Source organism: Mobula hypostoma, chromosome 3 (assembly GCF_963921235.1).
Source record: "Mobula hypostoma chromosome 3, sMobHyp1.1, whole genome shotgun sequence".
NCBI lineage: Eukaryota > Metazoa > Chordata > Chondrichthyes > Myliobatiformes > Myliobatidae > Mobula > Mobula hypostoma.
This window is the reverse complement of record NC_086099.1, coordinates 150,292,948-150,308,843: the sequence shown is the minus strand read 5'-3', so window position 1 is coordinate 150,308,843 and position 15,896 is coordinate 150,292,948. Positions and strand designations below refer to the sequence as shown.

At 40.1% G+C, this 15,896-nt stretch overlaps 1 protein-coding gene across 1 annotated transcript in view; it reads right to left on the bottom strand.

The window, feature by feature from the left end:
• Positions 1–15,896, bottom strand: part of nfx1 (nuclear transcription factor, X-box binding 1) — a 94,724-nt gene that overhangs the window by 69,562 nt on the left and 9,266 nt on the right. The window contains exons 3-5 of the mRNA XM_063043852.1: positions 11,569–11,730; positions 4,380–4,457; positions 680–785 (exon numbers count right to left, since the gene is read on the bottom strand). Coding sequence (XP_062899922.1) covers positions 680–785; positions 4,380–4,457; positions 11,569–11,730 — 346 coding nt within the window. The remainder of the gene's footprint in view (positions 1–679; positions 786–4,379; positions 4,458–11,568; positions 11,731–15,896) is intronic.

The following is a 15,896-nucleotide window of genomic DNA, read 5'->3' as shown; positions in this document are numbered from 1 at the left end:
GGAGGTGGTGGAAGCGGATACAATAGGGTCTTTTAAGAGCCTCTTAGATACATGGAGCTTAGAAAAATAGAAGGCTGTGTGTTAGGGAAATTCTAGGTAGTTTCTAGAGTAGGTTACATGGTCGTTCCACGGATGCTGCCTGACCTGCTGAGTTCCTCCAGCGGGTTGTGAGTGCTGCTTTGACCCCAGCATCTGCAGAGTATTTTGTGCTTATGGCACAACATTGTGGGCCTGTAATATGCTGTAGATTTCTATGTTCAAAGAGAATGTCTGGTTTAAAGGTTATATGGAGACAAAATTTTAAAAAATGAAATGCAGTTTCTACATAAACTGGTAGCCTTCTTATAATCAATCTGACAAACAGATTAGCTGAATTTCTCAATGGCTTTTTTTATATAAACAAATTCCACTGTATTTTGTTACGATCCTCAAATACCTTCCACTTATGGAGGGAAGGAGGGATATACCCAAACTGTTTATTAGTGAACTACTAAAACAAAATGTATCTAATCTCTAATTTGCAGCATAGAGAAATTAAAAGTCATGAATTTCTTATGTAAAACAAAATAAGAGCTTGTCAAAAGGAAATATTAAAAAAGACCAACAATGTAACAGGTGCTAAGTACAGGGAAAATAAAAACCCAGGAGGATGCATGTTATTATATATTTTTGTGCTTACATGTTGCATGAGTGAGGGCAATCAGTTCCAGGTCGTTTCTTTCCACAAAGCTCTCCACAGCTGTGAGGTATTTCATTTCTGTTCCATTCTGGATTGTTCACCTTGCCTTATGAGTACAAAAATGCAAATAAAACATCACCCATACTCTAGCTTTGACTTCTCAAAAAAAAGCACAGCAAAACAACTGGAGACAACCTCAATAGCATATCTCAGGAGTACTTGTTCATGACCCCTGACTGCCATTTATCACATAATTTTTACTGAGAGAATTAAACATGAGAAAATGTGTTTTGTGGATTTAAAAGGAGGATGCATTACAAGGGTCTCAGCCTGAAACGTCGACTGCACCTCTTCCTAGAGATACTACCTGGCCTGCTGCGTTCACTAGCAACTTCTAGGTGTGTTGCTTGAATTTCCAGCATCTGCAGAATTCCTGTTGTTTGCATTACAAGGAGACAGTTTACTTAGACTTCTGGAAAGGTGCTGACAAGAACCCATAAGTTAAAAATTTTGGAACTCATCTTATAAATAAATATAACAGATAAAACGGTAAAGCTAGAGCAAATGAAGTAGTCTCCAATTTGCACTCTTGTGCAAGATTTGTCTTTCAATGGATGTTACCACACATGCTGCATACTTACAGACCAAAACAGATGGTTTAAGATGGATTCTGAGACAGAAAACGAATACAAGAACAGGAGATATATAATACCAAATGAGTAAACTCCAATATATCATACACTTGAATACACAGGATTTTCCTGCACTTCTGTAGTTGAAATTTTAATTTATCCATGTTTCGTTTCTCACTTGGCCCCATTGGTAGAACCTTACTATTATCAAGATTTTCAGAGCAGTCTGGTTCTTTGAATTACATATACTTTATTCAGTAGTGGAATTCAGCACAGGATCAAGAACAGACTACGCTTCCCCATGAACCGATTGTGTATTCAATTAGATCACAAATTGTGGTTGTGTATTTTAATCCTACTTTCATCTCATTCATTGATGATTATACTCCAGAACACTAAACCATATTGTCCTCCTTCTACATTCCAATTTTATTTATCTTTACTGAGATACAATGTGGAATAGGCACTCCTGACCTTTCGAGCCACATTACCCAGTGACCCCAGATTTAACTCTAGCCTAATAACGGGACAATTTACAATGACCAATTAACCTACAAACCAGTAAGTCTTTGGAACGCGAGAAGTAATCAAAGCAGCCGGAGGAAACACATACAGTCATGGGGAGAACTCCTTACTGGCAGAGGAGGGAATTGAACCTGGGTCACCTATACTGTAAAGCATTGTGTTTAACAACTACATTACTGTGCTGCTCAATTTTCTTGAGATTATGAAGACACTCCATTAGGTTTTAATTACTTTTATGTGCAGTAGTTTTTATTGATGTTAAACTGTTTCTAATTTTATACACCTCAACTAGGTTGCCCATCAACCTCCTTTGTTTCAAATACAGCTCCAGCCAGTTTTTTACCCGCTGAAATTCTCCACCCCTAGTACTATATTCTTTTCAATTACCTCTGAATATAGTCTAGTACCCAAATCCTTTTGCATTTCCATAGCCCCCAGAGTTTTACATTTACAAAAATCTGGCTTACTTTGGATGTAAAGAGGTTAATCTCACTTTCCCAATGTCTGCCAGAAAATTTGTACTCTGACTTTGTTTACAACTTTATAGATTTGTATCTCCATCTGAATAACGAGGGAGATTTACTGCTTTGACAGCAATGAAACTTATCTTCAGCTAATTAACAGTTAACTAAATTGGAATAAAAATTTGGACCACAAATGAAGATAGCAGGTAAGCAATTAATAGGTTTAAGAGTGTATTTGGAACACTTGCTGATATTGTTTGAAGTACTGAATACAAAATTATCCTCCTAGGCCTGAATGAAATACTAGTAAAGCTATGGTTGGAGTTCTGTATTTGGCTCCTATATAGGAGGATGAGTTTGATTTTTGCAAGAGCATGAAGCCAGGCTGGGGTAGCTTGAGCTTGGATGAAAAAAGGAAATATTCCTTGAAACAGAAAAGGTTGACAAAAAATTAACTGAAGTCTATAACACTATGGGTTACTTAGAAAGGGTCACCTGCACTATTGTCTGGACAACATGCAAACCCAATTTCATGCAATAAGATCAGTCCTTAGCTGCTGGTTAAAATGGTCCAGTAAGTGTCACTCAGTTATGTCAACGAAGAATAAGAATGAAAACAAATCCAACACAAATCTAAGCACAACAAAGGTATATTCAGCTCTGCAAACCCAGGCTAATACTTGACAAAATAGATAGATCTATTCCAGAAACTAGTCAAATGATAGACATTTTTACTGATTTGTCTATCTGCCAGTGTCACAGATGCCACCAACATTATCTAAACAACTCTACCGTTATCCAAGGTATGGTGGGATGATGGTATTGTACTAAATAATTAAGACTGGGTCACTGGAATTTTTTTTCAACTGCCTCTGGAACCATCAAGTCTTGTGACACCTGGTCATGCCAAGAAAATTTCCTACTTATAACGAACAACCAACTTCACTCAGCTGATGAAACAGTGCACCACTCACAAAAGATACTGAGAGATATCTGGAGTCATATATACTACAAAGATGTGGTTGTTAGGTATGAATCAACTTAGCCCCAGGATGTTACTGCAGGAACTCTACAGGATGGTGACCCAGGGTTGATTAATCTGTAGGTGCTTCCATCAATGATCTTCCCTACATTGTAAGTCAGAAGTGGAGCATCTGCAGCTAAGTGAAATATTCATCTCTAAAGAGGCAACAGTGTTCATAATCCACAAGATATCCAACAACAAATCCCTATGGATTCGTCTGCAACTCTTTCCAAAAAAAACAATCACATCTACCTCAAAGGATAAGGCTAGCAAGTGGGAACACTGATTGCTGCCAGGTTTCCATCCAGGCCATGTACCATGATGTTGCTACAACGGTAAAATGTTGCATCTTCCAACCAGACTACATCATGGATAGTCTCCACCGTGGTCGAAATAAGAATATCTTATGAGTATGGAAGTTTTCATAGTTGTTCACTTTTACCTGTTCTAAAGCCCACAAGTGTGTAACTTACTGCCATCTAAGGAAGCAAATAAAGGTACAGATAGAGTGAATGCACTCCAGCTTCCCTCCCTCAAAGCTGAGGAATCAAGCATTAGAGGGCATAGGTTTAAGGTGAAAGAAAAAAGATTTAATAGGAACTTAAAGGGCAACTTTTTTTAGCCAGAGGGTGGTACACTTATGGAATGAGCTGTAAGAGGAAGTGGTTGAAGGAGGTACAATAACAACTTTTAAAAGACATGTATATAGACAGGAAAGGTTAAGAAGGATGCTGACCAAATGCAGTTAAATGGGACAAGCTTGGATGGGCATCTTGGTCAGCATGGATCAGTTGGGTTGAAGGGCCTGTTTCTATGTGGCATTACTCTGTGACTTTAAATAGTCCTCTAACAGATGATAATTAAACCATCATTTCTGGTGTCACAGATGGAATAAATGTACCATTACATCTTAGAAACTGTGCATAAATGGTCCTCTATTTTGCGTTTCAGAAATTACCATTCAATAAGCAATCCGTACACCATTTACTACAGACTTTGTACAAGATTTTTCATAAGCAAATCACTCGGGTATTTTCATACAGTTTTATACTTACCACAAAAACATGTATAAGTGTTAGGGACCCGTACTGAAACATTCTGACAGGCAGGACATCGCCAACCATCACTTGCATCTAGCAAGTTAAAAAAAAAGAATTACCAAGCACATCATTAATCACAAAAATACATTCTATTAATTTTTAATACAAAATTATTTGTGTGAAGACATGAACAATATACATTATCTAGGTGAAGAGCTAGGTTAGATGAGTTTGCTTTCCCAGAGTTATCATTTTGAGCATTAAGTGGCAAGGTAATGGAAATGTCCAACTGACAGCTGAGACAAAAATGCAGATAAACTAACAGAAAATAGAGTGTTTTGTGAAATTGTGTTCTTGGAATCGGTCTTGATGGTATTTAGTTTGGAAGCTTCGAGAATACACCTTACAAACCTCTCCACTGACCACTATTTTTCCTGTAGGGGCCCAAGTTTATTTCATTCCAAAAAAAAACAAGGAAATGAAATGGCTATTGATCCACAATGGCATTTCAATTTTTCAAACACTGAATTGTAGTATGGAGCTAAATACGCCAAATGTCATTTTTCCCCCATAATTTATGAAGGGCAGAAGAACTTTAAAAATAGTGAAGAATACTGAATCTATCTGATTGTCAGGTATAAATGAACCATTTCCAAAATAAAATTAGATGAACTTTTCACTACTATGTTTGTGATGTCTTTCTGAGATTACCATTGACCAGAAAATTCAGGAGACCAGTCACATCAAGAAGCTCACCACTATCCAGGACACATTATCCAGCCTAACTTTGCAGTTTATTCACCACCATTCACAGCATAGCTAGAGTGCACATCAGGTGAAAGATAAATAACAAAGACACTGTAGTCAAAGTCTGCAAGAACAGGGTAATTCAGTTAAATTAGTCATTATGCTGCCATGCTCTGCTGTACCTGGACAGCCTCTGGAGAATACTGCACAATTGGAGTGTAGCCTTCTGTCCAGTTGCTAAACCAAAGTTCAGTCCATCCTCTCAGTTGGATGCATAGGATATCCTAGGACTTTCTCCTTCTAGTGTCCTGGTCACGAGAAGACCAAGAGACTCTAGCATAAGTTATCACCAAGTCAAAATTAATTGGATTTAGTCTGCATCCAGGGAATTTGGCTCTCACATATGTGCACCTAAAGCAGAGCTGAATGAACTGATTGTCACACTAAGGATGTATTAGACCTTGGCGAAGAGCTGACCACAGGTAGTATATTGTTAAAAGCCTGTTCTGTAAACCCCTGACAAGACGCTGACAAGCAAAATTTTAATTATACAAACGTTTGTAGATTGTTATTATTATTATAACTGTATTATTGAGAAATATGAAAGCCATTTCTACCCATTGTGATTGTTAGGCTAAAATTTGTAAGTACTTAAAAGCAATATATAATTCATTTTTAAATAAAAAGTTAAAAATTTGCCTTGTTGTATCATTAGGTAAAGAAACCTATTCAGATCTAATCCAATTGGCAATGAGTCAGAGACAAACTTCCTGGCAATTTATTTAAAAACAAACGTTAACCAAAGGCAATATACAGTTAAACCTGGAGATTTAACTCAACCATTCAGATTTCTCTGCAAAATACACTGATATTGCTGTGAACTAAGTATCCACACAGCAAAGCTAACTGAAACCTGCACAGCCACCAAATTCATTCTGCTGGTCTCCCAAACATTTGCTCATATGTAAAGTCTGTCAATAAGTCAACCATTTGTAACCTGGAGAAGGACTTGTTCTGGCTCCTGTTCCTAATTCCATCACATATTGGATTGTGGATGAGTACTCAAGTATTTACCATAAGATAATGGAACAGAAGCAGGCTATTCGGCCTATCGAGCCCGCTCCACCATTCAATCATAGGCTGATCCAATTCCTCCAGTCATCCCCACTCCCCTGCTTTCACCCAATGCCCTCTGATGCCCGGGCTAATCAAGAACCTATCTATCTCTGCCTTAAATATACCCAATGACTTGACCTCCACAATCACTTGTGGCAACAAATTCCACAGATTTACCACCTTCTGACCAAAGTGAGCCTTACGTCTGTGGTGGGAAAGCTGTTGGAAAAGATTCTTAGAGATAGGATCTATGGGCATTTAGAGAATCATGGTCTGATCAGGGACAGTCAGCATGGCTTTGTGAAGGGCAGATCGTGTCTAACAAGCCTAATAAGAGTTCTTTGAGGAGGTGACCAGGCATATAGATGAGGGTAGTGCAGTGGATGTGATCTACATGGATTTTAGTAAGGCATTTGACAAGGTTCCACACAGTAGGCTGATTCAGAAAGTCAGAAGGCATGGGATCCAGGGAAGTTTGGCCAGGTGGATTCAGAAATGGCTTGCCTGCAGAAAGCAGACAGCGGTGGTGGAGGGAGTACATTCGGATTGGAGGGTTGTGACTAGTGGTGTCCCACAAGGATCAGTTCTGGGACATCTGCTTTTCGTGATTTTTATTAACGACCTGGATGTGGGGGTAGAAGGGTGGGTGGGCAAGTCTGCAGATGACACAAAGGTTGGTGGTGTTGTAGATAGTGTAGAGGATTGTTGAAGATTGCAGGGAGACATTGATAGGATGCAGAAGTGGGCTGAGAAGTGGTAGATGGAGTTCAACCCGGAGAAATGGCAGGATACTTGGTAGTGTGGAGGAGCAGAGGGATCTGGGGGTACATGTCCACAGATCCCTGAAAGTTGCCTCACAGGTAGATAGGGTAGATAAGAAAGCTTATGGGGTGTTAGCTTTCATAAGTCGAGGGATAGAGTTTAAGAGTCGCGATGTAATGATGCAGCTCTATAAAACTCTGGTTAAGCCACACTTAAGAGGACTGTGTCCAGTTCTGGTCGCCTCACTATAGGAAGGATATGTAAGCATTGGAAAGGGAATAGAGGAGATTTACCAGGATGCTGCTTGGTTTAGAGAGTATGCATTACGATCAGAGATTAAGGGAGCTCGGTCTTTACTCTTTGGAGAGAAGGAGGATGAGAGGAGACATGATAGAGGTATACAAGATAGTAAGAGGAATAGATAGAGTGGACAGCCAGTGCCTCTTCCCCAGGGCACCACTGCTCAGTACAAGAGGACATGGCTTTAAGGTAAGGGGTGGGAAGGTCAAGGGGGATATTAGAGGAAGGTTTTTTTTTTAACTCAGACAGTGGTTGGTGCGTGGAATGCACTGCCTGAGTCAGTGGAGGCAGATACACTAGTGAAATTTAAGAGACTGTTCGACAGGTATATGGAGGAATTTAAAGTGGGGGGTTATATAGGAGGTGGGGTTTAAGGGTCGGCACAACACTGTGGGCCAAAGGGCCTGTACTGTGCTGTACTATTCTATGTTCTAAACTAATTTCTCCGTATCTCAGTTCTAAGAGGACGTCATTCAATCCTGAAGTCCTGCCCTCTTGTCCTAGAATCCCCTACCATGGGAAATAACTTTGCCATATCTAATCTGTTCAGGCCTTTTAACATTCAGAATGTTTCTATGAGATCCTCCCCTCATTCTCCTGAACTCCAGGGAATACAGACCAAGAGCTGCCAGACGTTCCTCATATGGGAACCCTTTTATTCCTGGAATCATTCTCTTGAGTCTTCTCTGAACCATCCCCAAACGTCAGTATATCCTTTCTAAAATAAGGAGCCCAAAACTGCACACAATACTCCAAGTGTGGTCACACGAGTGCCTTATAGAGCTTCAACATCACATCCCTGCTCTTATATTCTATACCTCTAGAAATGAATGCCAACATTGCATTCGCCTTCTTCACAACTGACTCAACTTGGAGGTTAACCTTTAGGGTATCCTGCACAAGGACTCCCAAGTCCCTTTGCATCTCTGCATTTTGAATTCTCCCCCCATCTAACTAATACTCTGCCCGTTTATTTCTTCACCAAAGTGCATGACCATACACTTTCCAACATTGTATTTCATTTGCCACTTCTTTGCCCATTCCCCTAAACTATCTAAGTCTCTCTGCAGGCTCTCTGTTTCCTCAATACTACCTGCTCCTCCACCTATCTTTGTTTCATAGCCAAATTTAGCCACAAATCCATTAATACTGTAGTCCAAATCATTGACATACATCGTAAAAAGTAGTGGTCCCAACACCAACCCCTGTGGAACTCCACTGGTAACCGGCAGCCAGCCAGAATAGGATCGCTTTATTCCCACTCTGTTTTCTGCTGACCAGCCAATGCTCCACCCCTGCTTGTAGCTTCCCTGTAATTCCATGGGCTCTTATCTTGCTAAGCAGCCTCATAGTCATACTTTATTGATCCCAGGGGGAAATCGGTTTTTGTTACAGTTGCACCATAAATAATAAATAGTAATAGAAATAGTAATAGAACCATAAATACTTAAATAGTAATATGTAAATTATGCCAGTAAATTATGAAGTAAGTCCAGGGCCAGCCTATCGGCACAGGGTGTCTGACCCTCCAAGGGAGGAGTTGTAAAGTTTGATGGCTACAGGCAGGAATGACTTCCTATGACGCTCTGTGCTACATCTTGGAGGAACGAGTCTCTGGCTGAATGTAGTCCTGTGCCCACCCAGTACATTATGTAGTGGATGGGAGACATTGACCAAGATGGCATGTAACTTAGACAGCATCCTCTTTTCGGACACCACCGTGAGAGAGTCCACTTCCATCCCCACAACATCACTGGCCTTACGAATAAGTTTGTTGATTCTGTTGGTGTCTGCTACCCTCAGCCTGCGGCCCCAGCACACAACAGCAAACATGATAGCACTGGCCACCACAAACTCGTAGAACATCCTCAGCATCGTCGGGCAGATGTTAAAGGACCTCAGTCTCCTCAGGAAATAGAGACGCTCTGACTCTTCTTGTAGACAGCCTCAGTGTTCTTTGACCAGTCCAGTTTATTGTCAATACGTATCCCCAGGTATTTGTAATCCTCCACCATGTCCACACTGACCCTCTGGATGAAAACAGGGGTCACCGGTGCCTTAGCTCTCCTCAGGTCTACCACCAGCTCCTTAGTCTTTTTCACATTAAGCTGCAGATAATTCTGCTCACACCATGTGACAAATGGTCACTCATGTGCGGCACCTTGTCAAAGGCCTTCTGAAAATCTAAGTACATCACGTCTACTGTATCTCCTTTGTCTACCCTGCTTGTAATTTCCTCAAAGAATTGCAGTAGGTTTGCCAGGCAGGATTTTCCTTTCAGGAAACCATGCTGGCTTTGGCCTATCTTGCCATGTGCTCCAGGTACTCCGTAATCTCATCCCTAACAATCGATTCCAACAACTTCCCAACCACTGATGTAGGGCTAACATGTCTATAGTTTCCTTTCTGCTGCCTCCCATCCTTCTTAAGTAGCGGAGGAACATTTGCAATTTTCCAGTCATCCGGTACAATGCCAGAATCTATCGATTCTTGTTAATGCCTCCGCAATCTCTCCAGCTGCTTCCTTCAGAACCTGAGGGTGCATTCCATCAGGTCCAGGAGATTTATCCATCCTCAGACCATTAAACTTCCTTAGCACCTTCTCAGTCATAATTTTCACTGCACAAACTTCACTTTCCTGACACTCTTGAATGTCCGGTATACTGCAGACGTCTTCCACCGTGAAGACTCATGCAAAATACGCATTTAGTTCCTCTACCATCTTTGCATCTCTCATTACAATATCTCCAGTGTCATTTTGTATTGGTCCTATATCTACCCTCAACTCTTTTTCCCTTTACATACTTAAGAAAGATTTTAGTATCTCCTTTGATATTCTTCATCTGCTTCCTCTCATAATTCACCTTTTCCTTCCGAATGACCTTCTTAGTTTCCTTCTACAAGTTTTTAAAAGCTCCCTAATCCTCTATCTTCCCACTAGCTCTGGCTTCCTTGTATGCCCTCTCTTTTGCTATTACTTTGGCTCTGACTTCACTTGTCAGCCACGGTAGTGTCCTTCTTCCCTTTGAAAATTTCTTATTCGGAATATATCTGTCTTGTACTTCCCTCATTTTTCGCAAAGACTTCAGCCATTGCTGCTCTGCTGTCTTTCCTACAAGTGTCCCTTTCCAGTATTGTGATCACTGTTCCCCAAGGGTTCCTTAACCTTAAGCTCTCTTATCACTTCCGGATCATTGCACAACACCCAATCCAGCACAGCCAATCCCCGAGTGGGCTCAACAACAAGCTGTTCTAAAAAGCCATCCCTTAGATATTCTACAAATTCTCTCTCGAGGTCCAGTACTGACCTGGTTTTCCCAATCCACTTTCATGTTAAAATCCCCAATGATTATCATGACATCGCCTTTCTGACACGCCTTTTCTACCTCCTGCTGTAATTTGTAATCCACATCCCGGCTACTGTTTGGAGGCCTGTATACAACTGCCATTAGGGTCCTTTTACCCTTGCCATTTCTTAACTCAACCCATAGAGACTTTACACCTTCCAATCCTATGTCATCGCTTTCCAATGATTTAATATTATTTCTTATACACAGAGCCACACCACCCCCTCTGCCAACTAACCTATCTTTCCGATTATACCGTATATCCTTGGACGTTACCCTTTGGAACTGCTGGCCACAGTTAGGACAATTGGCCCATTATCACACTGCTGGTTAAGGAATTAAGTGTGATCAAATTTGCTGTTGAGCTTCCCATAACAGTAAACAGTTTTCAAAAGTACATGACCAGCTCAGTTCCGCTAGAACATTGTCTGTTGCTCAAAAGTACATGATTAAATTTAAGAGACCCCAGAATTGTTAAAGGCAGATCTGAATTTGAAGTTAAAGTCAAAGTGATTTTTTTTTTAAATCGAAGTATCTAAATATTACCATATAGTATCATGAGATTCATTTTCTTGCAGGCATTTACAGAAAAGTAAATACACAATTTATATAAAAAAACATAATGACTGACAACCAATGTGAAAAGACAAACTGAGCAAATATCAACAGCATTTTATCATCAACTTACAATGGAAATAAGACATTTACAGAAGGCATAGATGCTTCATGTATTGCAGATAAAAATGCACTTTTCTATTTTGCCATTGGCAGAACCGAACATCAGATTTCCTGTGCACCTTTCAGCACATCCATAATCTGTGCTATAAAATCTCGAAATTAATTGATTATAATTTGTATACACAAATATTTTGAAACAAGCCAAAGCAGAATTTCAAATACTGCATGTGAAAATTAAAGTACAACAAACTAACCTTCAGCCTGCGAAGCTGGTGATCTTGCCCATTTTTTAATGCAGTTCAAGTGGAATACATGGTAACAGCTTTGACAGCTCCAGATGGGTACCATTACACGGATCACCTCACAGCAAACCATACATTCATACTTCTCGGTTGTAAGGTGTTCAATCAGCAAGCCTGATAGAAAGGAACAGATGAAACAAATAATACTAGTACCTGAAGAAGAAAACTACCGGTGTACAGTGAATAAACAGTAGAACTGCTGTTGGACTGAAAAACTGAGTATTTTAAAATGTCATTTGACAATGATCAGAAGTTCAAAGTAAATTTATTTTCAAAGTACAAATGAAGGAAAGGTGACTGTTTATCATACATATCCATCCACATTATGGAATAGCTTCCACACTTTTCCTCTGGATCTCTAATTGTTTTTAGTTGAGCAAAACTATGATCTTAAAGCTCCACTATTTCCCACTTCATTTCCTTGCAGCACAGTTGCCTTAACCAGAGTTGTTAGATTCTTGCGCAGGTTCTCTTTTTATGATTTCAGCCATGGTGGAATGGCACAGCAGACTTGATGGGTTGGATGGCCTAATTCTGCTCCTATTATATACAACTCAGATTCAATTTTTTTGTGGGTATACTCAATAACTCCTAGAAACATAACAGAATCAATGACAGACTGCACCCAACAGGATGGACAAACAAACAGTATGCAAAAGACAAACTGTAAATACAAAAGAAAAAAAAGAGAAATAATAATAATAAATAAGCAATAAACATGGAGAACATGAGATGAAGAGTCCTTGAAAGTAAGTCCAATGGTTGTGGGAACAGTTCAGTGATGGGGTGAGTGAAGATAACCAATTGGCTCAAGAACCTGATGGTTGAGGGGTAATAACTGTTCCTGAACCTAATAGTGTGGCCCCTGAGGTTCCTGCACTTTCTGCCTGACAGCAGCAGTGAGAAGAGAGCATGGCCTGGATGGTGGAGGTCCTTGATGATGGATGCTGCTTTCCTGCAACAGCGCTCTGTGTACATGCTAAATGGTGGGGGGCCATATCCACCATAACTAGGATTTTCCTATCAAGGGCATTGATGTTTCCGTAACAGGCTGTGATGCAGCTAGTCAATATACTCCACCACACATCTATAGAAATTTGACAAAGTTTTAGATGTCATGTCAAATCTTTGCAAACACCTAAGGACGTAGAGGTGCTGCTGTGCTTTCTTCATTACCGTTCTGGGCCCAGGACAGATCCTCTGAAATGATAACACCGAGGAATTTAAAATTGCTGACCCTCTCCGCCTCTGGTTCCCCGATGAGAACTGGCTCAAGGATCTCCAGTTTCCTCGTCCTGATGTCAGCATAATTCAGCCAAATTTTCAGTCTCCCTCCGATATGCTGATTCATCACCACCTTTGATTTGGGCAATGACAGTGGCGTTATCAGCAGACTTAAAAACATCATTGGAGCTGTGCTTAGCCTCACAGTCGTAAGGGCAAAGTGAGAAGAGCAGTCGGCTGAACACACAGCCTTACGGTGCACTTTTGCAGATGTTGATGTAGAGGAGATGTCATTGCCAATCTGAACGGACTGGGGTCCGCAAGGGAGGAAATAATGGATCCAATTGTATAAGGATGTAGTGAGGCCAAGGTCTTGTAGCTTACCGATTAGGTTTGTGGGGATGATAGTATTAAATGCCGAGCTGTAGTCAATAAAGAGCATACTGATATACGAGTCCAGAGTTGAGTGAAGAGCTAATGAAATGGCATTTGTTGTTTTCTGTGTTGTCACTGATTTCAATAAGCTATGTTTAAAATGAAGAGATAAAGTCACATTTAGAGAACACATGAAAAGCCATATCAAAAATAGAATGAGATGTGGTTACTTCATTTCAAATTTCTTCCACAACTTGCAGGCTCATAATCAAATCATTTACTTACACAAATGTAAAGATAGTGTGGTGAAGAAACAAAGCTGTCATGATAGGAGTCCAGCATCCCAGAGAAAAAAAATTGTATCCTGGCACACAAGTTGAGAAATTAAATTCAACCAAGTCTGGTGAACTAACATTCGCTGGATTGTTACAAAATCACAAATACAGGTGTCCCCCGCATTTCGAAACCTCGCTGTTATGAAAGACCTACATTAGTACCTGTTTTCGCTAACTGAAGGTGTTTTCACTGTTACGAAAAAAGGCAGCGCACGCCCTGAGCAGCCAAGCTCCTTCCCCAGAACTGTATTCTAGCCGGCATTGCTTAAACACTTGCCTGTGAGCATCTGTGCTTTATCTCCATTTATTTTGAGCACTCGTTTGCAAGATGAGTTCTAAGGTACAGTATCGGAAAAGCCTAAAAGAGCTCATAAGGGTGTTACACTTAGCGTAAAACTAGACATAATTAAGCGTTTCGATCGTGGTGAACGAAGTAAGGACAAAGTGAGTTTGGCTTACGGAAGTTGACGAAGACGATGTTGAAGAGGTTTTGGCATCCCATGACCAAAAACTGATAGATGAAGAGCTGATGCAATTGGAAGAGGAAAGGATAACAATCAAAACCGAATGCAGTACGGACCAAAAGTGAAGTCGTCCAGGAACTGAACGTGAAGCAACTGCGGGAGATTTTCGCTGCAATGATTTCAAAAAAGTACGACTTTAATTTTGAAAGAGTACGTAGGTTTAGGGCATATTTGCAGGATGGTTTGAGTCCTTACAAAGAATTGTATGATAGGAAAATGTGCGAGGCTCAGCAGTCAAGCATACTCTCGTTTTTCAAGCCTTCCACATCAGCCACAGCAGACGACGAACCTCGACCTTCGACATCGAGGTAGGCATAGAAGATGACATGCCTGCCCTGATGGAAACAGACAACAATGAGATGACAGCCCAGTGTCCCACCACCCCAACCTCTGACAACTCAGCCTAACACACCATCATCAGGGTGCTTGGTGCTGTCTTCCCGATTCCAGTAAGTGATATTACATTGTACATAAATTATTTCTACTTTATATAGGCTGTGTATTTTTGTGTGTTATTTGATATGATTTGGCAGCTTCATAGCTTAAAGGTTACTGGAGAGAGTGTTTCTGCTGAGAAAGCTTGTGCGAGATTTTTGCTACGGTGGACAGTGCAGCAATGATTGTAGAAAAGTATTTCTACTTTATATAGGCTGTGTGTTCATCATATCATTCCTGTTTTTACTATATGTTATTGTTATTTTAAGTTTTGTGTGTTATTTGGCATGATTTGGTAGGTTATTTTTTGGGTCTGCAAACGGTCACAAATTTTTCCCATATAAATAAATGGTAATTGCTTCTTCACTTTACGACATCCCGGCTTACGAAGCGTTTCATAGGAATGCTCTACCTTCGGATGGTGGGGGAAACCTGTAGATCAATAATTTCCTTCAGTGCTGCAGAGTTTCTTGGTATACCCTATGAGGTTGCCTTCAACGATGTCAAATAAATAAGAAAATATAACTTACTACTAAGATCAACAATACCTCAAGACAAATAAAGAGCTATTTTATTTCTGTAAAATAATCAGAAATCCACATACTCATTTTAAAAATATTTTGTTCTTGTTAATTTTGAGTCAAAGGGAGACAAAAGTTAAAATAGACATTACAGGATACGTTCTTGGCTCAATTCATTTTCTAGGACTGATCTGACGACATAGAAAATCAAAGACTATTTTAAAAACCACAAGTTCCAGCTACAAATTATAGCAAATAGCTAGTTTATTGCAGAAACCAATGAATATATTAAAAAAGTTCCAATTCAAGTTAAAGGTTTCTGGTTACTCCATTCAAAAGGGATATTTTCCCACAGATGTAAATACTGTGTCTTCATGAAAAGAGCTTTGTTAGAAGAGTTGAATGTACAAGGTTTCAAGTTTCAGCAGGGCAGTTCAACAACACCATCTTCTCATTAGAACTAACATCAACTGTGCAGTCTTCTGAATGGCTGAAGGACAGGAAAATGTAGTTACACAATAATGCATACAAAGGAATCAAAAATATTTGGAATCAAATGCAATTGATAGAGGGACAGTCTCATCTGTAAAATCCTCATTTTTAGGATATGCTGAACAAACTGTATTATTTATATTGCCTCAACCCATCCATTAAGGACGTCCCCAAATCATAAGAATGTTTGAAAACATTGTAAGAATCATTCAGTCCGTTATACCACCTTTCAGAACCTGATGAAGGGTCTTGGCCCAAATCATCGACCGTTTACTCTTTTCCATAGACGCTGCCTGGCCTGCTGAGTTCCTCCAGCATTTTGTATGTGTTGCTTGAACTTACAGCATCTGCAGATTTTCTTTTCTTTGTGATTG